At 52.4% G+C, this 24,729-nt stretch overlaps 1 protein-coding gene across 1 annotated transcript; it reads right to left on the reverse strand.

The window, feature by feature from the left end:
* Positions 1-18,920: 18,920 nt before the first annotated feature.
* On the reverse strand, positions 18,921-19,763 carry NPPC (natriuretic peptide C). The gene is made up of 2 exons (XM_061205856.1): positions 19,674-19,763; positions 18,921-19,226 (listed from the first exon to the last, which is right to left on the reverse strand). Exons 1-2 carry the CDS (start codon positions 19,761-19,763, stop codon positions 18,936-18,938), a joined length of 381 nt encoding a protein of 126 aa, XP_061061839.1. The 3' UTR covers positions 18,921-18,935.
* Between the last annotated feature and the right edge of the window lie 4,966 nt (positions 19,764-24,729).

The following is a 24,729-nucleotide window of genomic DNA, read 5'->3' on the forward strand; positions in this document are numbered from 1 at the left end:
CTCCAATGAATTTTCATCAGTTCAAAAGTTTCAGAATTATTAATGCTAATATATTATGCTCTCATTTCAGGGAAGATAAATTTAATGCCATAAGAATTTACAATCTTGATTCTTAATAAAACATTACATCCATTTAAGGTAAGACACACTGATTGATAAAACGTCTTAAAAAGAATGTGAGAATGACTGCATTGTATTACTTCTTTAGTATGGCAAGGAAGCTGTGAGTTATGGTGTCAAAGGTATTTTAAATTTGTGAAATTGATTAACTAATTGGTTACTCCACTCCTTCAACAAATATGTATTGAAGGAGTGGATTAACCAATTAGTCCACTGCTATGCGACAAGGCTCTTTTCTTGACACTGGGGACGCAGAGATGAGCAAGATAGACAAAAATCCCTGCCTGCGTGGATCTGGGGTTCTAAATTTATTTTTCACATATGACAAAGTAATGTTTGTGCTAGTTTAAGTATAAAATATACGACGACTGCAATGTTTTAAATAATCCAAATGGTATAAAAAGCAGATAATTTAATAAACACAAATTGTAGTTTAAAATACACAAAAATGTTCTCCATTTTTGCCTGAAAATTAAACTTAGAATTATAGGAATGTCAGGGTTCCCTGCTAGAAGTTATGTTTATATTTTGTTCCTCTTCTCCTTAAGAAGGTATCAGAAAACCTCCTTAGACTCATTGAGGGCAGCGCCCACCCACCTTAGGAGAGCAGGAAAGGACACCTGTGTCCCTTGACTGAGTTTGCAGGAGGAGAGGGGCCAGGACTCTGACCTTGGAGAAGAGAACATGACAATGGCCTGGGCAAAGGGGAAGGTAATCAGACCCTCTTGTTTCAAAGGTTTAAAAGAAAAAAATCTGACCAACGCCTTGGAGAATCCCTGAGAAACAGAGGACGTTAGTTGTGGGGCTTCTGGGAAATTGGCTTCAGGACAACTCTGACTGGGCGTCCTGGGCCAGCTCGCCCGGGGGGTGTGGTCGAGCATGTGCCCCAGACAGAGGCCTGTCTGAGGGGGCTCTGCTGGCTTGAGGAGGTGCCAGCCAGGGCTCCAGACCCGGCTCCTGCCTTCCATGCCCAGTCCCATCAGCAGCCCGTGCCTCTGCACCCCTGGCTGTTGCTGCAGGACACGGCGCCCTCCAGGCTCCCAGAGCAGCGGGCCCGGGGCTCAACCCCAGTCTCACCCCAGCACTTGACAGTCTCAGGGACCACATGGAGGGGAGTAGATGCTAGGGGTGTGGGGACATCTGGCCACAGGAGGGAGACACGGAAGGGAGCTGGGAGGACACCGGTTACTTGGTGATTTAAAACATTGTCTTTTTTGACATGGATGCTAATGATTGGCTCAAGGAAGGCAAACAGCTGTGTGACACACCTAGACTGTTATAGACCTTTCCCCATCTGTATACAAGTACATGTGAGCTTGCAGGGGGTGTGCATGTGCATCAGGTGGCGGTGCCCTTCGCCCCTTGGACTTGATATGAGCTCAGCTTGGGGCCCATTCCACATGCTGAGGACTTTCTGAGGGGTCTGCGCTAGATTCCTGCAGCATCCAATGGGGCCTGCTTTCCCCAGGTCACTGCTGAGCGTGGACCCTAGCCTTTCCTTAATCCCCCATTCCCCCCAAAAGCCGAGCCGCAGGAGGAGGACTTACGTGTCAGCAGGACAACTTCAAACTGACCCTTGGATGCCGCTTTGCGTCAGTGTCCCTCCTTGTTCCCCCTGCCGCGGTCCCCATCGCGGACAGAATGACTCAGCCAGCTCTGCCGCCCGGATGCCTGACACCTTCCATGTTCTCAAATCTCACCTTTCTCTCAAAATATCAAGGTGTTTTTCTCGACAAAGGCAGTGCCTCTCCCAAGGGGATCTCTGCTGCCAGCTGTTAAGCTGAGAACCAGTTCACTTCCTTTCACCTAACACTGAACCTCTGAATTGGGAGGCACAACTGGACGAGGATGAACTGTTTGACATCAGCTGTTTATTTAATAACCACTGATAAGTTGCAAAAATATCTTACATAAGCCTCTGGAGATGTGCTTGGAGTTTAATGATGGATATTTCAGAGGTTAAAAGGTGGAAGCCACTTCCAGAGGTTGTAAAGTAACCCTTAAAATTCTATGGTGAATTTTACACTTTAAATGGCAAATTGTATGATACCTCAATGAAACTGCTGCAAAAAATTTAAAATTCCATGGCAGCTCCTAGGGAGGAAGAGGTAGGGATGGGAGACAGTTCCATATTTTGGCCACTTGAGGCCCCCCGAGAGCTCTGTCCTCCAGCAGGGATCCTCCACTCCCTCCAGCACCCACAGAGGGAGGGGCCCCTCAGCTCTGGTCAGGTGGCGTAGAGCACCTGGAGGCACCCATTCTTGAGCACCCCACCTGCTGCGAGAAGGGGCCATGCAGCCGTGTGCAGAGCCCAGACAGCTCATGTCAGCCACAGCCGGAAGGACAGCCAGCCATGGAGGGAGACTGGGCCTTGGCTCGGGCGCTGCCATTGGACTGAATTCAAGCTCCAACTCCTGGGAGCCAGGGGAATTGTGTGCCCCTCCCACCCAGCTGCTGGGACACTCTTTGTCTGCCCTGCCCCGGAGGGGGGGGGGCGGCTGTCACAAGACCTCTGAAATCTGGCCACAATCAACTGGTCCGAGGTGAGTCTTTGATCCTCAGAGTTTTCCTTCCAGAGTGCCCCCCGCCCAAGCCCCCAGACCTTCTCTGATGGTTGAGCTGGGAGGGGAAAGGTATGGGAACTGCCACGCTCATGGTCCTAGCAGGTCTGAGAGAACACACCGACCCTTAGAGAGAGCCAGAGGGCTGATAGAGAAAGTCCCTGTGGCCTTGGCGGTGCTGATTCCAAGCCCCGCCCCTGCCCCTACAGCCCGTCTTCTTCCAGTCCCTGAGGTGCTGAGCGGTCTCCTTCTGCAGATCCAGTGAGAATTGAGAGTCTCTTCATCTGTAGCCCAAACCTGACCATCAGCAGTCTGGGCCCGGGGCTCAAGAGCTCCTGGAGGAGCAGTGGGGAGAAGCCTAGAGCAATGGCCTGGGGGCAGCAAGAGGAGAGGTGTCTGGAGTGCCCCAGGCAGAGGGTGAGAGGTGGCTCAGAGGGAGAGGTGGCTCCTCCAGGGACCCGGCCTGTATTTGTGGAGCCAGCCCCACAGGGTTGGGTACAACCCTCATCCACCCAGTAGGGCCCTTGCAAGAACAGAGCCTTAGACAGAAGGCTGTTAGAGTGGCCAAGAAGGGCCAAGCTATGAAGTGCCCAGTCCATCTGCACAAAAGTGGTCTGTGCCTGCCTCTTGGAAGAGCGATGTAACAATTCTCCAGCAAGAGTGATGTGCTTTGGGTCTTTTTGTTTTGCTAAAATTAAAAAAAAAAAAAAAGTTACAGCCACATTACAAAATTTGGAAGATTGAAAACCAACAAAAAAGTCACCCATAAACTACTATTGAGATGTTGAAAAATGCTGTTTTAATTAATTTCCTAGCGTGCAGTTTAGTATTATACAAGCAAGGTGTTAGGGTGGATAAACCTAAACCAGTGATTCTCAAAGTGTGGCCTCAGGAACAGCAGCAGCAGTGGCAGTGTCACCTGGAAACTTGTTAGAAACGCTGATTCTCAGGCCCCACTCACCCTTCCAAGTTAGACACTGGGGTGGAGTCCAGCCAGCTCTGCTTTAACAGATCCGATGAGCTCTAGTTGGGGAACCATTGGTTTACACCTTTGTAATCCCATGCAGTCCTGCCACTTTACCACCAGAGGGCACCAGCAGGCTGCGGTTTTCCCCTGCCTTTGCCAGCTTTTTTTCCATTCTCTAAGGACCTGCAACAGACATTGAGACCCCGCTACACTTTCTTTTTTTCTTTTTCTTTCGTTTTTTTATTGGAATAAGGAAAGACTGATGATATGTTGGGAATTATTGGCTAACCTTAAATGCCACCATGTTTGGGCCAAATTGTACTGTTGGTCCAGTCCCTGCTTACCTGTCGACCCAGTGTTTTGGCGGTGGTAGAATGTACTTGACAGCACTTATTTAAAAAAATTGTTTTTTGATGTGGGCCATTTTAAAAATCTTTATTGAATTTGTTACAATATTGCTTCTGTTTTATGTTTTGTTTTTTGGCCACGAGGCATGCGGGATCTTAGCTCCTTGACCAGGGATAGAACCTGCACCCCCTGCATTGGAAGGTGAAGTCTTAACCACTGGACCACCAGGGAAGTCCCTTCACAGCACTTCTTTTGTTTGGAACATAAAGAAATGCAAAAGCATATGGGCCAGCAACAAAGATTATCTCCTAAGGAAAGTTTGTATTCTATAGAAAGCAGGAGACAGCGCCTCCCTTTTCCTTCTCCTGCAGTCCATGGGCGGGGCCCCTGGGATGAGAGCCTGCCTGTCATCAGTGTCTCTCTCCTCCCCCACCTCCCTCTGGTTACCTCTTGTTTTCTTATTTATTTATTTATTTTATTTTATAAATTTATTTATTTTATTTATTTATTTTTGGCTGTGTTGGGTCTTCGTTGCCCCACATGGGCTTTCTCTAATTGCGGTGAGCAGGGGCTACTCTTCGTTGCAGTGAGCGGGCTTCTCATTGCGGTGGCTTCTCTTGTTGTGGAGCACGGGCTCTAGGCGCGCGGGCTTCAGTAGTTGCAGCGACGTGGGCTCAGTAGTTGTGGCACACGGGCTTAGTTGCTCCGCGGCATGTGGGATCCTCCCGGACCAGGGATCGAACCCATGTCCCCTGAATTGGCAGGCGGATTCTCAACTACTGCGCCACCAGGGAAGCCCTACCTCTTTTTTTCTTGTTGTTATTTTCCAGTCAAATGCACTGAGGTATAATTTACATATGATAAGCCTACCCACTGGAAGTGTCTGATGAGTTAAAGTCAATACATTTTGACAAATGTAGCCACCACCCCCACTGATTTTTTTATTTTTTAATTTTTTATTTATTTTTGGCTGCGTTGGGTCTTCATTGCTGTGCACGGGCTTTCTCTAGTTGTGGCGAGCGGGGGCTACTCTTCTTTGCGGTGCGCAGGCTTCTCATAGCGGTGGCTTCTCTTGTTGCGGAGCACGGGCTCTAGGCGTGCAGGCTTCAGCATTTGTAGCACATGGGCTCAGTAGTTGCGGCACATAGGCCCTAGAGCGTGCGGGCTTCAGTAGTTGTGACGCATGGGCTCAGTAGTTGCAGCGCGTGGGCGATCTTCCCGCACCAGGGCTTGAACCCGTGTCCCCTACATTGGCAGGCGGATTCTTAACCACTGCGCCCCCAGGGAAGTACCCCCCTCCCCCCGCCCATTGATTTTTTAAAAAAAGAAACTTCTAATAGACCCAGTTATTTGCCTCCCTTTCCATCTCCCTTCAAAAAGAGTGTTTGGCTGCTGCTATGGCACCTGAGGGCGTCTGAACCCACCTTCAGAACAGTGGGCTCCAGGCAGGGAAGGCTTTCTTGGAGGTGCCCTGTTAGAGCTTCCCATAGAAGGACAGGGGTCCAGTGATGACTCGGTGGATTGAGCTTTCTGACACCTCCCAGGAGCATTCAGCTTTCTCCCTCATGACCCTGAGTTCCCTTTCCTGAGAACGATTCACACCTCAGCAGTTTCTCTGAGTAGTTTGCAAAACCCCCAGACACCTCCCTGATATACCCAGACACTTTTCCTGTTCGTAGAGCTTCGAAGGGTTTTTAATAGGATGTACACGTAAAAGAGCTGTCTATATTTTCAGAACTGGCTAAAAGGCACTTCCATTAAGTTATGTATTTTTTAAACTTGCTTGTAACTGAATAGTTATCTAGGACTCAGCGGTACACATGATTTACTCATTTGACAAATATTTATTGAGTACTTATCATGTTCTAGAGTCTAGATGCTAGACTTTCAGTGTTAACCAAACAAACCTTGCCCCTACAAAATTTACATTCTAGTGGGAAAGGCAAGCAATAAACAAAGAACCACATAATATAATGTCAGAAGAAAAATAAAGCAGGGTGAGGGGGTAACCAGTGTGTGGGTGGTAAGATGGGAAGTTATTCCAGAAAAGATGGTTGGGAAGGTCTGGCTGAGAAGTTGGCATTTGAGCAGAGATCTGAATAATAAGTGAATATATCATGAGAATATCTGGGGAAATGGCTGTCCAGGCAGAGAGAACAGCAAATGCAAAGGCCCTGGGGTGGGAATATTACTTGGGCTTCTATGGAGAAGAGAGGGGAGTAATACTAGAAGCAGGGAAACCCACTAGGAGTCTCTTGTGGTTGTCCAGGCATGAGACAGAGGTGGTTTGAGCAGAGTGGGAGCAGAGGAGGGGCAAGATGTGGTCAGATCGAGGATGTCCTTGTAAAGTAGATTCGACAGCATTTGCTTCTGTATTAGATGAATTAAAACCTCTCTACTGAGGTGGTTTCAGGTACACTTCTTAAAATTCTGTTTCTGTGAAATATATTTTTACTTGGAATAATTATCACCTAGGAAAGACTATAGCTTCATATTCACCCCTGTATTCAATGCACTTTACCAGAGTAGCCCATGCACATTTTATTGCTCTTCTTGCCATTTATTAAGTATTAACTGAGACAACAGGTAAGACATTACTAGGGCATCCAGTCTTCTCACAGCCCTGTGAATTAGGTATTATCCCCATTTTACAGATTAAGAAACTGAGGCTCAGAGGGGCAAAGATATTTGTTTAACCACACATCTCCAAAGATGTTTGTCATAAGTGCAAAGGGTCAGAGAGACTTTCTCATCACAGGAAAAGACCACAGAGTGGGAACATTGCCAGAAGACAGATGGAAGCCGTGAGCCAGGGAAAATGGGCTTCTCAGGGTCATAAAGGAAGTCTTAAAACTTTGATGGCGGCAATGACAGAGATTGAGCAGCCATTTCTCTTGCTTTTGAGCAGAGATGGGCAAGGAGTAAGCCCAGTTCTGAGAAGGGCTTTTCCTGGAGGCCTCTCTCCTTTACCACGTGCTTTGCATGAGAGCCGCCCTGAGCACTCTGTGATTCTGGGACCATCTCAAGGGACAGAAGCTCACACCCCCAGGCCAGCCACTTTGGCTTCATTTACTGATAACAGAATGAGGCCTGCTCACAGGCCCCGTCCCTTCTGTGAGTGGCCCCCCAGAGTCACCCCAGGGGTCTCACCCATGAGAGTTACTCACCTTCCCATCTGCAGGGATCAGCGCAGCAGCCTTCAGCTTGCCCTTCGCTGCCACAAACTTTCGCTGAGCATCTGTGATGTGCCAGTAACTGGGCTAGATGCTGGGAACATTAGAACAAGAAAGACCTCATCCCTGCCCTTGAGAAACTCGCAACCACTTTGGGGGAGCATCTTGGTTCTGCCCAAATGGGATTGCTCTTGTGGACCGGGGAGCTAATGACCCCTCTGGCCACCCATTAGTAGGTGTCAATAGGCACAAAGACCTTTGCTGCTTGGCTGAAGGAGAAAGGAGTTTTGGGGGAGCGTTGGGAGGTGTTGGACTGGCTGTAAGGACAAAGCAAAGGACAGACAGAACGGTATGATGAGGAAGGAGGGGATGGCCTGGGGTCACTTGTCACCCTCCACCCCTGCCCCTCCCCACATGGATTGACCTCAAGGCCCAAAGGCCAGAGTGGCTGGTGGCAGCAGCTGAAGGAGCAGCTCAGGAAGATCTGACCCAGCAGCACTGCTCAGGCACCAGAGCCTCCCCGAGCCCAGCCCCAGAGAGCTCGGGTGGCCTCAGTGGCGGGTTTCTGTGCCCAACAAAGCAGCATTCCTGGGGGGGCTTCGACAGCATGGCTTGGCCAATGTCCCCTTTGAGGGCTTGTGTGCCATCGACTGTCCACCTGGAGGACAAGGAAAGAAAGTGTGTGGTGCCTCTGGGGTTTCCCTGAAATTAGTGGGGTGATTGTGGCAGGAGGCACCATCCTACAGGCTGCGGTAATTTGGGCATCACTGTTCATGGGACTGGGCTTTTGTTTGCAGTTTGGGAAGCCGGGCACTCAGGTGGTGGAATGTGCATGCACCTTGTCTTGTAGTAATCGTAGCTCTTCATGTGCCAGGCAAAGAGCAAAGACCCTGACACGCCTCATCTCATGTCATCCTCACAGTAGCCGCACGAGGTAGGACTATTATTGCTCCCATTTTACAGAAGAGGATGCTGAGGTTTCATTTGCCCAAGCCTCCCAGCTGGAGGGAATGGTGCCAGGAAAGGGGCCCAGGTCAGCTGACATCTGGTGCTGGTCCACCCCCCTCTGCATGCAGCTTAGGAAACGCCCCTCCTGGAAAAGGTCCAGCCAAGCACAGGGCTGGGTTCTGAGAGCCTGATTTTATTCTAAGAGTTTCCTTTCTTGGAGTTTTTGAAATTCTTCTCCCGTTTGAAATAACCTTATTGTTTTCTACGTAACAGATTTATTGAGATATAATTCACGTACTACTCACTTCACCCATTTAAAATGTACATTTAATGGTTTTCAGTATATTCAGAGTGGTGTAACCATCACCACAATCAATTTTAGACTGTTTTCTTAACCCCCCAAAAGAAATCTCATACCCATTAGCAATCACTCCCTATTTCCCCTCACCCTCCCACTCCAGCCCTAGACAATCACTCAGAATATACTTTCTGCTTCTGTAGATTTGCATGTTCTGGACCTTTCATGTACATGGAACCATACAATATGTGACTTTTGTGTCTGGCTTCTTTCACTTCGCATAATGTTTCTAAGGTTCATCTATGTTATGGCACGTATCAGTACCTTGTTTCTTTTTATTGCCAAATAGTATTCTGTTGTGTGGCTAGACCACATTTTATTTATCCATTCACTAGTTGATGGACATTTGGGTTGTTATCACTTTTTGGTTATTATGAATAACGCTGCTGTGAACATCTCTATGTGTATATATACATGTACATACATATATACACATGCATATGTACATGTATACATACCTCTTCATTGCAAACAAGGCAAGTACAACCAAAAAGTACAAGAAATAAAAAGTCAGAGCCACCTGAAATCCCTCATCTAGAGGTAATTGTTGTCACCATTTGGCCAACATCCTGCCAGATGTCATCCCATTTCAAGCCTCAAAAATGATCTAAACCGTTTCTTTGAGTTTGGGCCCAGCTTCCTCCACTCTCATGGGTCATGGATCATGCAGGAGGCTGACAGCAGCCCCCCCAACCCCAGGCCTTCCATGGAAAGATGCTGAGGGCTCTTTGGGCCAGTTCTCTCCACAAGGGGATGTGGGTGCATCCCAGGGCCTGGGAAGAAAGTATGTGTGTATATAATACTATCATACTTTTATTAACACAGACGTGCTTGTACTTAATGTTCAGATACCTAATTATACCCAAGTTTTTACTGATGGGGTGCTTTCAGTAATGAAAAGGAGGTAGATCCGAGCAGAGGTAGATCCTTCAGCAGGAAGCTGTCTAAAGCTCCCAGTTCTCCATGCTGCCTGAGCCCTGGCGGCGGCTGCAGCTCGCCTGCCTCGCCTTTCTTTGCTCACACCCGGAATTCACACCAGTACCGGTGTCCCCAGACCAACTGACCCGAGCAGTAAGCCAGGAGAGGGAGCCCCGCAGCGCTTTCCAGGGCTCAAAGCCCACCCGGGGTCCCCTATCTCAGCCTGCGCACCCAAGCCTGGGGTCCATCTGCCCCCATCGACGCACGCTCCACGCGGCACTCTGATGCCCTGCTTTCTCGCCAGCACCCTCAGGCTTGTCTGACTTTGTCCCAGGGGAGCCTTTGATGCTCTCAGCGCTGTCGCGCCCCCTGGTGTCTATCCGAGTGGAGCGCCTTCTCTGACCCTCTTGGATCAAACAACTAGGACCCCTGGAACCCTGTTTCTGTCCTGCTCATAGCCGAAGCCTTAAGGCCCCAGCAGATGAGACAAAGCGAGAGAAGACCTCGGAGAGATGCCTCGGAGAGCCTGCCAGCCCCAGAGAGGACAGGTCTGTCCATTCTCCAGCTCCGGATCTGCGGCTCGTCGGCCAGAGAAGGATGCGCGGCAGCTCCGTGTGCCTCTCGGGAGCGCAGCGCAGCGCAGAGCCGGTGCCTGCACTGCCGGTCGTGAAATGAAAGGGTTGGCAAACTATGGGGAGGAAGCGCACGTATGCTGCTCCGTGTAATGCACAGCGCCCATACTGGCCCAACACACACACACGCACACACCCCCCCCCCCAACACAGGGGCTGAAATTCAAACCTCACACCCGTGGGAGGGGCCCGGGCAGCCACGGAGAACAGGCAGGGGCAGAGAAGCCAGCCCAGACTAAGACGTGTGCAGTGGGGCCGTGTCTGGAGAAGGGCGTTAGGGTGGAAAGTCAAAATATTTGATGGACATGGGGGAACAAAAAGAAAGCTGAAGGTATTTTGGAGTGAGGTTGTTTTGGTAGTTGTAACAGTCCAGTTAAGGAGACTGTCCTCAGATTATGTTAATGGAGACCCAGAAAGGGCAGAAGAGGTCAGGGAAGAAGCAAATGGGCTAAATTCTTTGTCTCTCTTGTGCAGGAGCTCAAAGTTATTGTTTGTGATTTTGATTCTGGTAATAATATAAATGTGGGTTTAATAATTTTCATGAAAAACTAAATGGAACCACTAACAGAATTAAAAACAAGATGTCTACTTTCCAAATCATTGCAGAAGATTAAAGCAAGCACCATAGTCTACATAAGAAAAAAATTCAATTAAAAGGAACAAAAAAATTAAAGAACCTTAAAAACACAAAGTCAAAATTCAGATAAAGACGTTGGGCCAAGCGTGAGCAATAATGACAATAAATGTGAACAATCTAGTTTTCTTATTAAAAGGCAGAACGTCTCAAATTACATATATTTTAATCTAATACGTTACAAACACACCTAAATTAAAAAAAAAAAAATACCAGAGAGGGAAAGAATCACAGCTTGGGCAAAGATATCAAGCACAAATAAAAATAAAGTAGGGCTGATAACGTTCACATCAGATAAAGTAGAATTTCCTAGGGAGTGTATGGCACACAGTGAAGGAACTCTAAGTGGTGGCTACGTGTGGGTGTAGGCGCTCGCTCCTGCTCGCTAAAGTGCAGGTCTCCTCCATTTCTGGGCACGAGGGAGGACTGCACTTCCTCAGCCCCTCAAAGTAGGGCATGGTCACGTGACTTGCTTTGTCCACTTAAGTGTGACTATAAGTCTCAGGCATCCTGTCTGGGTAGAAGCCCCTGGTTGCTTGACCTCCCAGCAGGCTCTCTTCCATGTCGCATCAACTGAAGAAAAATTCCTTGATTTGGAGGTGCAGCACTGAGCCATTGTATGGTGAGGAGTTGCCCTGAAGGACTGCTCAGCTCCATAACAGACTTTGTGCAAGCAGGAGATAAATAGTTTAAGCCACTGCATTTTGGCGGTTGTTTGTTACTGCAGCATAACCTCACATTTCCTATCTAATACCTATATTAATACTGAACCTTTATGCACTGAATAAATAACAACTATATGACTATTAAAATATAAAGATAAATAAATACCGTATTATTTCACTTATATGTGGAATCTCAAAAATAAACGAATAAGCGCAACAGAAACAGACTCATAGATACGGAGGACAAACTGGTGGTTGCTGGTGGGGAGGGGTGTGGGGGGATGAGTGAAGTAGATGAGGGAGATTAAGAGGTACAAACTTCCAGCTATAAAATAAATAATTAACAGGGATGTAATTTACAGCATAAGGAATATGGTCAGTCATAGTGTAATCGTTTTGTAGGATGACAGATGGTAACTAGACGTATTGTGGTGATCATTTTGTAATGTAGAAGAATATCAAATCACTATGTTGTACACCTGGGACGAATATAATATTGTAAGTCAATTATAAAGAATAATAACAATAAAAAGAAAAACTATAAGGATAAATAGAAAAAAATCGCATTTTTCCAACATCATTATCAGTCTTCAGTGGGACATGGAGGGAGGGACGTGGATGGTGTAGGTGGGAGGGAGCACCAGTGACCCTCTAGCCAAGCTCAGTAAAGGTGTGAATGTGGGGCAACTCCTAGAACAGGAGCTGCCAGTCACACAGTGCCCACACTTGGGACTCAGTCAATCCTTTGTCTCCTGCATTCAAGACAATCAGCTGCCTCCAGGGAGGTGATATCAGCCCCCATACCTGCTGCAGGCCTCATCCCTGCTAGAGGAAGGTGCCGGACCCCTGCCTCAAGCCAAATCCCTCTTGCGCTTTGTGATTCTGTTTGCCTCCCACCCTACCCACCCTGGCAGGCGACTCCTGCAGGCCACCTGACCCGGGTTCCCCTGCTGGCTGGCTCCTGGTGGGTTTAGCCAATTGGAGGCACCAGCGAGAGGCTGGGCGGGGAGGGGAGAGAAGTCGGGGTATTTCTCCCTCATTCCACCCTGCACCATGGCACAGCTCCAACCCCAGGACAGTTTCTCCCTTCATCCCGGGCTTCCCACCAGCTCCTCCGTCACACTGGCCCACACCTCTGTAGATGGTCCCTTCAGTTAAGCCTCTTCATGTAAACCGTCTGAGTCAAATCCCATTTCTGACGGGACCCTGACTTTTCTCCCTCCCTAACTGGGGTTGGGGTTCCTCAGTCCGTCCCCCACCACCCGCCTGGGTGAAGAGCTCTTCCTATGGAAGAGCAGGGCTCTGACCGTGTCCAGATATCGTGGCCCCTCTGATCACCTCCAGAGCCCCCCCTGCTTGTGTGCAGCCCCATTTTGGACCACGCGTTTGGCACCGGGGAGGACCTCTCCTATCTCAGGCAGAGGAGGGAAGGCAGACTCCTGGAAGCTGCCTGGTGGAGGACCTGGACACTCTGCCTCACCTCCATGGTAGGCGCAGGGTGGTACCTCCCTGGCACGGGCTCGAGAGACGGGGCCTCTCCTGCAGGTGTGTTCGGGAGCCCGAGGTGGGGTTCCTGGGCCCAGTCCTGCCAAGCCAGGCTCCTCCGCGCCACCAGCTGTAGCACCAGGCAGACTCCCCCATTCCCCAGCCTGACTCCCCAATAACCGAGTGCTTCGGGGAAGGGAGTGGCTTCCTCCGGAACACCCCCAGGCCTGAGGCCTTCCAGCACCTGTATCTCTCTTCGCCTCTGCCTGACCCTGTTGGTCTTTTGCAGTGAACCATCTAACAGTGCAGGGGTACCGGCCCCGTCCCGAGGACCAGGGCTCCAGTGAGGCCCATCCCCTGAGCTGGTCGTGGCTGCTGTGCTCACCCCGGTGAGAGAAGCTGCAGGGTCTCCAGCAGCTCTGGAGGCGAGTTGCTCGTGGAGAGGGACGAGCCCAAGATACAGCCCGGAGCTACTGGAAGCCTTGGGCAGTACCACCACCCGGGTAATCTCTGGAGGTTTCAAAATTTTTCCTGGTACTGATGGACTCTCTGTTGATCCTTCCCTGGCTTTCCAGCAGAAACTCGTGGCTGGGATGACGTGTCCCCGTTGTTGCCGAGGATGCCGTCGGAGGACTTCAGGTTTGGATGTCAAGGAGGACTTGCCTTCTGGCGACATCCTACACCAACAGGTTGAGGGGCTGGCCTCCACCAGCGGGAGGCTGAACTGGCAACAGAGAGTCGTGCATGTTGTTTGCAGCTAATTCAGGGATGAGAGCTACTTGGGAGGAGAGCATGTGTCGCTTGGGCCTGAGGATCCTGGCAACCCAGATACTGTCCACGGAGAAAAGCTTTAGCTTCTGGTGGCGGCTCCCTGAATCCCAGAATTCTCCGCCCCTTTTGTCTCTGGGCTTTGGAAGATGTGCCTGCTTCACCACCAGCAAAGCCCACAGAGTACCCACCGCCTTCCTGCTCCTGCAACGCCCCTCAGCATCCCCTGGCACGGGGTCTACAGACAGCACAGTGAACTGAGGCACTGGCGAGCCCTGGGTGCTGGGGGCCCTCACCCTCATTGACCTGGCACCTGAGCTCTGAGCCACAGAAGCGGGGTGAGGGAAGGAAGATAGCCACACCCTAGAGAGCTCAGCCCAAAGAAGGGCCCTGGGGCAGTGGGGGAAGTTGAGGAGTGGGAAGGGCGCGCCTTCTCCAGCTGGAACATGTCTTCAAAGCTGTTTCCTCACCCAGGTGAGGTCACTGTGTCGGCCGCTGACCCACCTGAGAACCTGCTGCTGAGGGAAGAGAGGTCAGGGGCTCGGATGCCAGCAGAAAAGCCAGGTGCCACTGGCCACCTCCCCTCCCACCAGAGCCAAATGTCCTCTGGAGATACTCGGCTAGGCCTGCTGACCCCATGTCTTTGGGGCCACACTGCTCCCAATCCCCCTGAGAGGGGTCGTGCTCACCTGGTGGAACCAGCCCCAAAGGCTCTTTTAGTCCTTGTTTTCACCAAATGAGGGACAGAAGACAGAGGGGGAGCTGCACAGGAGAGTCACGTACCAAGGATGGATGAGATTAGCTCGGAATTATTTAAGTTTCCTGCTGGTTTCAGGAAAAGAGATTCTAAGTAGTCATAATTTCTCATGCAAGACTCCATAGGAACCATAATTGTTAGCAGCTTCAGGTGAAAAGAAAACACACAACCCCCTCGGAAAGCACACTGCACTATGCAAATAGGAAACCTGATAATACGTCCTCTTTCTTCCTGAGCTCCTTGGCCTCAGGCCCCCACTGAGCCTGGTGCTCTACGAGGAAAAATGACCCGCCCCGTGCTTCCCGGAGCTGAGATTCATAAGGTAACCAGACCAGATTCCTCAAGATATATGGAAACCTTCTAAATCTCCCCAAAGCAGAAAGGAAGTTTTCAGTGATTTGTTTCCTTTAATAACAGAGAGAAGATGGAGTAGAATTAGAGGGCCCTCAGTCAGCTAAATTCAATTTCAATTTAATTCACCGCATCTGACTTCTCAGCTGTCCAGTGCTCTGAGCAGCTTCCTGACCTGGCCGAGCTGGTCAGAATCACTTGGGACAAAAGCCACATGGCCAATCCTATCCCTGGAGGTCGGAGTCAGTAGATCAGAGGGTGGATAGGGGCAGGAATCTGTATTTTTAACAAGATTCCTGGGGGATTCTGATACAAATCAACCCAGAATCGGGAACCGGCTGCTAGATCTATTTAGAGGCAAAAGCCTTGTCTCCGCATTCTCCCGCCTCCTCAGACTAATTCTTAAAAAAAAGGTGCAATGAGTAAATAAAGACAGCTTTCAAGATGTTCATGGAATGACTTTTTTTTACATTTTTCAACTAGTTAAGACAAAAACATTACAATGATTGACTTCTTTCATTTAGTTACATAAATAAAATTTTTATAAATATCTCTTTATAAACAATATAAATAGCTTTACAACATAAATACATTTATGCATGACATGAATTTACAAACAGCAATGTTTTACAGCTGGTTTTGTCAGTCTCTTAAAAACTGTCCCTTGTCATCACGTCGGTGTAGGTGTGTGTGTTTTGTGTATATAATATATATAATATATAACTTTTTATTTTTCATTAAAAAAAAAACAAACAATAAAGTCATGCCCCCCTCCCTAAATAATAATAAAACAGCTGGTGTTGTGTATTCCCAGTACCAGGAAAAAAAAAAAAAGAAACATAAAAGCCACATTGCGCTGGAGGTGCTTCCAGATGCTGGGAGGCTGATGACCAAGGATGACCTCAGCAAAACGGAGCAAGTTCCCAATCCTGAAACACAGAGGGGCCAAGGGACACTCAGCTGAGAAAGCCCAGCCTGCAGGGCACTTCTAGAACCTTCCTCCCTTTCCTGCTGTAGCAGGAGGCAAAATCCCTCTACATTTGCCCTACAGGCCCTGATGAAGGCCTTTCTGCAGAGGAAAAAGGGCCCTTCCACTCCGGGCCTCCCCAGGTCCTCATCCATCGCCTGCTGTGTCCTTGGCACTTCCTGCCTCAGCACAGGTGGAACCAGAAAGTCAGCCAGCCCTCCTCCCCCTCTGGCTAAGTGCAGGCCTTGCCCTTGGCTCTCAGTGAGACACAGTGAGGGAAAGGGAATGGAAAATGCACCCTGCCCCCCACGCCCCCCACCCCCTGGCCCACCTCTATTTTTTGCTACAATACAAACCCTCCGTCAGGTGCTTTACGTGTCTGGGGGATGGCGGAGGGAAGGGGGAGAGAAGCATCTGAAGATTTGGGAAATCTGGGCTCAAATCCCAACTCTGACAATTACTTCCTGGATGGCCCTGCATAGCTTTGAGTATCGCTTTCCTCACCCGTAAAATGGGATAATAGCCACCTCCCAGGGCTGGCTTTAAGATTCAACAGCGGGCCACACACTGGGCATTGGCAGAGTGTCTGGGTCACAGCTGCCCATAAATAGCACTTCCTTCTCCAGCTGGCTTCTCCTCAGAAAGGGTCCCCTTCAGAATCAGAGGAAATGGTGTGTCACACCGGCCCTGGGGAAATGAGTGGTCGTGCTGGGTTTGCTGGCTCGTGAGTTGGCAGAGTCATTTGATGAGGGCTGCACCCAGTCTCTGCGAATGGGTGTGTGGGTGCTCGGGGGCCAGAGGAAGGCTTCCTCCTGAGACAGGGGGGTGCCCTCCCAGAGGACAGTCCGGGCAGAGGGACCCCGGGCCTCAAGGCCTTGATGAACTCTTCCCCAACCCCCTTCTCTGCCGTCCCATATGTTTAAACAGAGGACAGATGTCTGTGATGTCCCTGGGCCCCATGGGCAACGTGTTCATTCAGGCATCCTCCACACCTCATCTCTGCCATTAGCATTTTATAATCAAGGCTATAACCATCAGCGACAGTCGTTATGGCAGCTGGTTAGAGCCAAAGTCAACTCCTGTGTAGAGAAATGGCCACAGCCTCGGAACAGCTTTCATTAATGGGAAAACCCTAAGCTGTCTTTCTCTTTTAAGCCCAGTGAGATACCCTAGGCATCTCCACTAGGAGGTTGCAGGCAGCAGGAAGGATGCTCTGCCTTCTCACGGGGCTGGGGGTGAGGGTGAGGTTGAGAAGGTTAAAGGTGTTGGAGGTGGGCATTCAGCTAAAAGAGAACTTCCAGGAGGTTGACAAACTTCCCTGGTCAAAGGGGTCAAGAAGTCTTAGCAACCTGGATTCCCCCTGCGGAGTACCTCTCTCCACGAACACCTGGTACCCACAGACAGCCTCATCCAAGAACAAGGGGTCTATGGGGACATGCATGCCAGGCACTTGCCAGGACCTCATCTCCTGCTAACTCATAGAATAACATTTGTTTGGATTCTAAAGTTTGAACTTGGTGCTTAACTCACAAATTGAAAATTTGACGCGTGTGGCTCCATCTCTTCATTGTTGAGACGGGAGAGAATAGAACAAACCCATCACAATGGTAGCTTCTAAAGGCTGGTCCACTAGTGCAAAAATCATGGCAAGTCAAGATCTCAGACAAACGAAGCCCCTGCAGGAGGAGCACACAGCCTGGCCAAGTCTGGCTGCAGAGAGGAAGGACATCAGCTAAATGCTAGGGCAGGCGGGCGAGGAGTGCTCCTAAGCTGGGTGGGGCAGGTTTTCCAGGTCATTGACAGACATTTTAAAGAGCCCCTTTGGGCATCCTGCAGGCCCCAGATCATCTTAGGCTAGTGTCCGGCCCTTAAGTTGCTCATGAGTTAATTTGGGGAGGTAAATAGGTTCACAAACAACCATAGCTCAGGTGAAAAAGTTTTCTGTGTAGTAAAAAAGGCTCAGGCATTGCACTGGAGACCTTCAAAGATGGGCGCTCTTGTCCTTTGGGGGAAGACAGTGTAGACACTGATAAGGCTTCTGGGATGAGAGAACAGCTTGGCCTGCAGTGGGACAGAAAGACTGTGGGACAGGGAATGACAGCAGCTGGCTGCAGGCAAGGCTGGACACCAGGAGGTCAGATTCGAAATCACTTGAATGTCAGTCCCAGAGGTTGGGATGTTGTTTCTCCATGGGTACTGATGGGCAGCAGGAATGGAGAGGAGTGGAGAAAGGAGGGAAGGACATTGGCTGCACTACCTTGCCAGGGGTGCAGCACCCGGCAGGGGTTGAAGGTAGCACAGGGGTTTCCAGCCTGGTGGAGGTGGAGGAGGCCATACCAGAAACCCAGGTATGGAGCCTAGGCATGGTGGGGGGAGGGGGGGAAGGGGGAGGGTGGGGCGGGGCTCAGTTTGGGACATGTTGAGTTTCAGGTTGGGGCAAAAAAATAGATTTATTTTAGTTTCTTTTTCCTTGCCCTAGAATAGTGCCACGAACACTGAGGTTCGATCCTGAAGTCACACGGATTGCAGCAGCGTCAGGACCCTGGACAGACCAGTTTGCCCACGGCCATGGTTTAGAGAAGGGACAAGAATCAGAATGCTCTGGGGCAGAAATGCTCCCTGGTGATGCTAACAAACGGCTATTCTCCCTACTGTGAGGGGGCAGGTATCGCTCCAAGTCTGTCCCATTACAGGGACAGCAGACCCAGGGAGCTGTCCTGACCACTGGGCTGCTTACTGCCCAGCACCATGATGCAGTGGCTAGCAGATCAACTTACCCTTGACTTGTATGTATGCCTTTCCTCCTCTGCTCCCACCAACCCAGGATCAGCCCTCAATCCCCCCAGTTGGAGAACTGGGGCCAGTGTTGCTGGTTGCCTTATGGTCCTGGGGTGGGTGGGACCCCCCCGGGTGGGACCCCCCCCCCGGGTGGGACCCCCCCCCCCTCCCAAGCTGTCTCTGTTTCTCCAGAGGGAGCCAGGTGGGTTCATCCATGCTGAGCCATTTCTGACCTTGCCAAAGTTCCCTGACCACTTTATACCTCACTTTCTCCATCTGTAAAATGGGATGATAAATGGTGTTGGGGGCAAATGTCTAGCACACACACTCAATCTTGTGCCCAGATGGTCTGGCTGGGAGGCGGAAAGGTCCAGGGGATCAGAGAGGAGCCGGCCTGCGGGAGGGGGTGCAGGCTTGGTTCTGGGGGGCTTCACAGGAAGCTGGGTGTGCAAGAGCTCCCGGCGGCCGGGGTTGGTGGTACTCACCGCCGCCAGGGGTCGCCGCACTAACATCCCAGGCCGCTCATGGAGCCGATCCTGTCCAGCTTGAGGCCGAAGCAGCCCTTGGACAAACCCTTCTTGTTGCCTCCCTTGTATTTGCGCGCGTTGGGGTGCTCTTGCAGAAGACGGGCCCACGCCGCCCGAGACTTGGTGTCCACGCGCAGGTCCCGGAGCAGTCGCGACCGGTCGCCCTTGGGATTGGCGCCGCCGCCCCCGGGAGTCTTGTCGCCCTTCTTCTGACCTCCGCCCGCAGCCTGGGGCTCGGCCACCTCCTCCCCTGGCGGAGTGCGCGGGACCTGTCCGAAGGAAAGAACGCGCAGGTGAAGGGACGCACCGCGGCAGCGCGGGGGACTTTGCGGGGACGCTGGTGCTGCAGCCCGACACTCCGGCCAGCGCGGTTTGTCCCTTTCGAGTCCTGAGCGCGCCCCCAGAGGTGCCGGACGGCTCGGCCCTGCATCCACCTGCCACGCGGCCGCCGTTGTCCGCTCCTTCGGGGAGCCCCTTGCCCTCCTCTCCTTTGCCCCTTGCCGGGCTGACCACACTGAGGCAGAGGCTGCGCATTTGTCGATGCTCTCCCGAGTCCGGGCTTCGAGGGCTCCCCAGCCCTCACCCGCGCACATCTCAGGGGAGGGAGAGAGCCGCCTTCCCGCCCCCTCTGCTCCCTCCGGCGGGCCACACCGTCCTAGACCCCCTAGCCCTACCACCGCCCCTCACAGTTCCGACGTCCCTGCGACAGCACCCACCTTCGGCGGCGCCCCGGGCTTGGCTTCGGAGGGCCGGAACGAGAGTAGCGCGAGCAGCAGGGCGCAGGCCAGCAGCTGGGAGAGGTGCATGGTGCCCGTGGGGTGGCTGGGCGCAGACCGGCGGCAGCAAGGGTGCGCGGGGCCGGCGGGCAGACGGGCAGGCGAGCGCGGAGCAGGCTGGCCGGGCTGCGACGCGGGTGCGGGTCCCAGTGCTGCGCAGCGCCTGCTGGGTGCGCTCTGAGCCCGCGGCTCCGCTCGCGCCTTTATAATCCAACCTGCCGCTGATGTCATCCTCCCGCCCACAGGGCAGCCCGGGCCAATGGCACTCTCGCCGAGGGCCGGGAGGGGTCTGCGGGGGCTCCCCCTCTGCCCCCACCCTCATCCCACCCCGGAGGGATCCCGCGGCTCGTCGGGATCTCTCCCGACTGCGCTCCAAGCTGCAAAGCGGCGCGCACAAGGGAACTCGAATTGCAGGGAGCGCGCCCTGGCATGCCAAGCGTTCGTGCGCCCGCTGCCCTGCGCACAAGGTTGGACCTCAGCACACACGCTCTTCCTGGAAAGGATCAGTTTCCCTCTTTGCAAGTGCAAAGATAGGCTCAGAGGAATTAAGTAACTTGCCCAAAGTCACACAGCCAGAAAGTCGGCACAGCCCGAAATCCACGCAGATCTGCCTTGTTGCCAATCTCTTCCCGGGGCACCTGACAGGCGCGAGGCCTGGCGCTGCGGCTCCACCTTTCACCTGCTCGCCGGGACAGTAATTCAGATCGCACCGATGCCTTTAGGTTGGGGAGGCAGAGGATGGGGCCGGAGGTCCGGGAGGTAGGCACAGAGAGAGCGGGGTTTGCCCGGGGCCGCAGGGGAGAGCGCAAGTCCTTCGCCGGAAAGTGCGAGCTTTTCGCCTGCGGATGTGTGTGGGAGCGAAACGCGAACGAGATGCGAGTGTTCATGCGTGTGTGCGGCAGCATCTTGGTCCCGCTGCTGTGGCTCTAAGTGCGCCCTCAGCCCGGGCCGGCCCTGCAGAACGTCCCCGGGTCTGACCCGCCAGATGGCTTCCTTCTGCACCGACGGGTGCGCGCCTGACCTTGACTGCACCCACTCGAGGATCCGCAGCGTGGGGCTGTCCGCTCCAGTGGCCTGTGCACCTGCAGTCTGGGGAGGGAGCTTTACCCAGCGCCGAGCCCAGTCTGGTTTCTGTGAGCCATAACAGGTGGTCGCCTTCGCGTTTTCTGCCACAGAGTGGTCCCTACCATCGTTGTGGGAACACGCCCAAGTGCCCAGAGGAGGCTGCTGCTCACGACTCCCTCTCCTTGGGCAGGGCGTCCCGGTCCCTCGGGTTCTGAGGAGTCCTTCGGGATGGGCCGTGGAGGCAGAGAACCATAAGAATTGAGTGAGATGCAGGAATCTATGACTCCCCTGCCTCCGGAGCAGGGGACTCAGCTGGAGAGCGGAGAGTAGGGGAGCGCTTGAGGACCCCAAGCGCCAAGACTACTCTGAGGGTTGGAGGCACCTGGACGACCTTTTTCGGGGAAAGGAAGCTGCACCCCCGGCGGGAACGCCACAGGAATCAAGAGGGGCCAGGAGAACCAAGTGTCATGCGGTGGATCCCACAGCAAAGCCTGAGCCCAGAGCCGGGAGGCAATGCCAAACCATCTGCTTTCTCTTTCCCACCCTGGCATTCTGTGCCGGAAAGTGCAGGTCCCTTTGTTTAGGAAATAACCTACACCTGAGGCCTGAGTTTGGGGTAGCAGAATCTCCTGAACTCCAAGATGATCCAGGCATCAGCAGGGCATCCTTTGTATTCTGGTGAGTTGACTCATCACCTCCGGGCAGCCAGCCTGATTGCCTCCGCATGGTAACACCCATAGAGGGGCACCAGTCTTTCATTTGAGGAGAAAGGAAGAGGTATAAGAAGGGGAAGAGGGAGGGAGCTCCAGGTGGACGATGGAAGTCCCCTCTCCTCTTTGTCTACTGGACAAAGAGGAATGTTACCAATCTGGAACTTCTTTGAGACTTGCTTTGTTTATACACGTTTAAGGAGCCAGGCAGATAGATACTTTTTTTTTTTTTTTTTTAATAAATTTATTTATTTATGGCTGTGTTGGGTCTTCGTTGCTGCGCGCGGGCTTTCTCTAGTTGCGGCGAGCGGGGGCTACTCTTCGTTGCGGTGCTCAGGCTTCTCATTGCGGTGGCTTCTCTTGTTGCAGAGCACGGGCCTTAGAGCGAGCGGGCTTCAGTAGCTGTGGCACATGGGCTTCAGTAGTTGTGGCTCGCGGGCTCTAGAGCGCAGGCTCAGTAGTTGTGGCACACGGGCTTCGTTGCTCCGCGGCATGTGGGATCCTCCCAGACCAGGGATCGAACCCATGTCTCCTGCATTGGCAGGCGGATTCTCAACCACTGTGCCACCAGGGAAGTCCCAGATTGATTCTTGAGCCAGGCACTGGACCGGCTTCCAGGGAGCAAGAGGTACATCCTCTGAAACCCCTTATTGAGGACAGGTTGGAAGCTTCCAGTGTCCCATGGGCACCTCCTTCTGTCCGAATATCTGTAGGCCGGTTCTTCCTGTCTTCTTGGTGACAGCTGGGTAACCATCTAGGTCTCCTCTCTCTTTGAGCTTTGAGACTAAATAAAATAAACTGACCCCACCCCAGTGTGGACAGAACCAACACCTGGGAATCTACCTCCCCTCTTTGGAAGAGGAATCTTCTGGTGAACCCTCACTTCTGACCACTGGCCTGTGGTCATTTGAGGCAGATCAGATTCTGGAAGAGTTAACTGCGGCATGAGGCTTCCCTGGGGCAGACCATGGAGCAGCTCCTGCTTAGCTGGGGCTTGGGAGGTGGGATGGATGATGCTGGAGGCACCTTCAGGGAAGGAGACAGTCAGCGCATGACCACCCTGGCAACTGAAGGTTTCACCTCCTCCTTGGTTTCTTTGCCCAGGAAGCTGCAGAGAAGGCTCTCTCTCTCCCCTAGACCTAGACTGGGGACTCAGGTCACTTCTTCCTGCTTTTCACTCATGAGCTTTGCTCCTTCTTGCTCTGCAGGGGCCAGGCCTGGGAAAGTTGGACCCACTGAGCAGCTGAACATGAGCTGTTTGTGGCACTTTATTGAATGCTCAGTGTGAAAACTCCTCCTAATGGCAAAGGAGAGAGAAAAGGCCACTGGGCCTTAGGAGCCTGGCAGTTCTGTAGGGAATCTTGTCATTTGTCAATCATCCATCCACTGATTCCCCAAGTATTCACTGAGCATCCGTGCAGCCTGTGGGGTTCCATCCTGGCAGGGCAGACCCCCTTCCACCCAGGCAGCAGGCACTAGCTTTGTAGGCCAAAAAGGACAATGGCAGGGAGGGAGGACAGCTTCCCCAGCTTGGGCTAGCAGGGCAGGCTTCCTGGAGAAGGAAAAGTCTGTGCTGAGCTGGGAAAGGAGACCCGGCAGGCAGGAGGAGAGAAAAGAAAGAGGAGGGAAACCCAGATGGAAAACAGAGTGATTCCCTTTGGGCTAATGGGGGGAAGGCACCCAGGCTTAGCGGGGTGCAGTAAAAGAAAACATAAGTGCCCAGAGCTAGGGAAGGAAGGGGGAGGGGGCTTCAGGTAGGAGTGCCCAGAGAAGGCAGGCTTGGGAGAGAGGCAAGTAGGTTCTAGGGGCAAGGAGACGTGATAAAGAGGGAGAGGGGCTTGTCTTCCAAGGGTGGGGGCCTATTGTGCTCTTGGGGGTGAGGAAGGCAAACAAGTCTGCGGGAGTGGCTTGACAGATGAGGCCGAAGGAGGGTGATCTGTTGTAGGGGGACACAGAGAGGGAGTGGGAGAGAGAAGTCAGAGCCAGGCTGGTGTGCCAAACTCCAGGCATCAGAGAGTTGCACGGCTAGGACTCTCCCTCCTGGACCTCTGAAAGGTCATGGAGAGAAAAGACTCTGTTCTTGTGGGCCCCTCTTCCCTTTTTCCCTTCCTCCTACTAGGGCAAGGTAAGACTTTTGTGCCTACCACGGATGGGCCCTACTGGGGCACAGTCGAGGTTCAGTCCACTACCAGGATCCTATAGGAGATAAGAGTGGGCCTCGATGAGATGAGAAAGGTGCGCATAAGGGCTTTTAGGAGGCTGGGGAAGGGGTGACTAAGAGAGGATTGTCCACCTCCCTTCCCCAGGAGTGGGGAAACAAGCTCCCTGTGTAACAGCGCCCCCTCCTGGCCCTGCAGAGGATTCTCAGGCACACAGAGGAGGGGAGGATTGCTCCGCTGTCCATCTGTTTTCTCTGCAATTATTTCATCCCAGGGGCCCCCTTCCAGCTGCATAACTTCCCAGAGAGGACACTGAACAGGCGGTGAGCAGATCTCACGGAGGCCGGCAGGGAAATTGCAGCGGGACCCTCGCCAATCCCATCACTGCTTGGAGCCTTCAGTTTCACCATCTGTATTTGGGAAAAAGCCTTCCTTGCCTCCTGGATGGGGGCAGATGAGTCAGGAGGCCCGACAAGAGGTTTCTGAGTCCTAGATGAAGGCAGGAGGAAGCAGCTGGGGCAGAAGAGGGATCTGAATGTCACTGCACAAGACACACTCCCAGGTGGGAGGACCCAGCGCCCCTGAGACTCCCCAGATCTGTTGGTGGTGGGGACCCACGGAGGATGCAGAGGCACAGCCTGGCCAGGTCTCCTTGAGCTTGGTACCTCTTCCAGGAGTCCTGCACCTATTGGGCCTGGTTTTAGGAGAGGAGCCAGAGGCCAAGGAAGCGTCATCCATCCTTCCCGGGCCAGAAATTCCAGAAAAGCTTAACTTCATCGTGCCATGAGGTCTTTGACCCCAGGACACTCCCACCTGATGAGCCAGCTGCCCTGCTTCTCCTTTCCCAGGGGCCCTGCCAGCACCTGCTCCAGATGGCCTCCAACCCCTCTGTCCTACGCAAGCGCATGATGTCAGAGTTTATCCCTCACCACCACCCCGCCTTTTTTTTCCCTTTTCAAGAATAAAAGACAGATAGGCTCCACAGATAGGCTCAGTTCCCTGGGGGGAACGACTGCTCGCTTCGTGACTATCAACAGGCAGGTGAGGGAGTAGAGGCTGAAG

This window comes from Eubalaena glacialis, chromosome 1 (assembly GCF_028564815.1).
Source record: "Eubalaena glacialis isolate mEubGla1 chromosome 1, mEubGla1.1.hap2.+ XY, whole genome shotgun sequence".
Taxonomy (NCBI): Eukaryota; Metazoa; Chordata; class Mammalia; order Artiodactyla; family Balaenidae; genus Eubalaena; species Eubalaena glacialis.

Coding starts and splice junctions, on each gene's coding strand:
- NPPC (XM_061205856.1), bottom strand. CDS start 19,763: ATGCACCTCTCCCAGCTGCTGGCCTGCGCCCTGCTGCTCGCGCTACTC. Junction 19,227..19,673: donor AGCCCGGGGCGCCGCCGAAG/GTGGGTGCTGTC, acceptor TCCTTCGGACAG/GTCCCGCGCACTCCGCCAGG.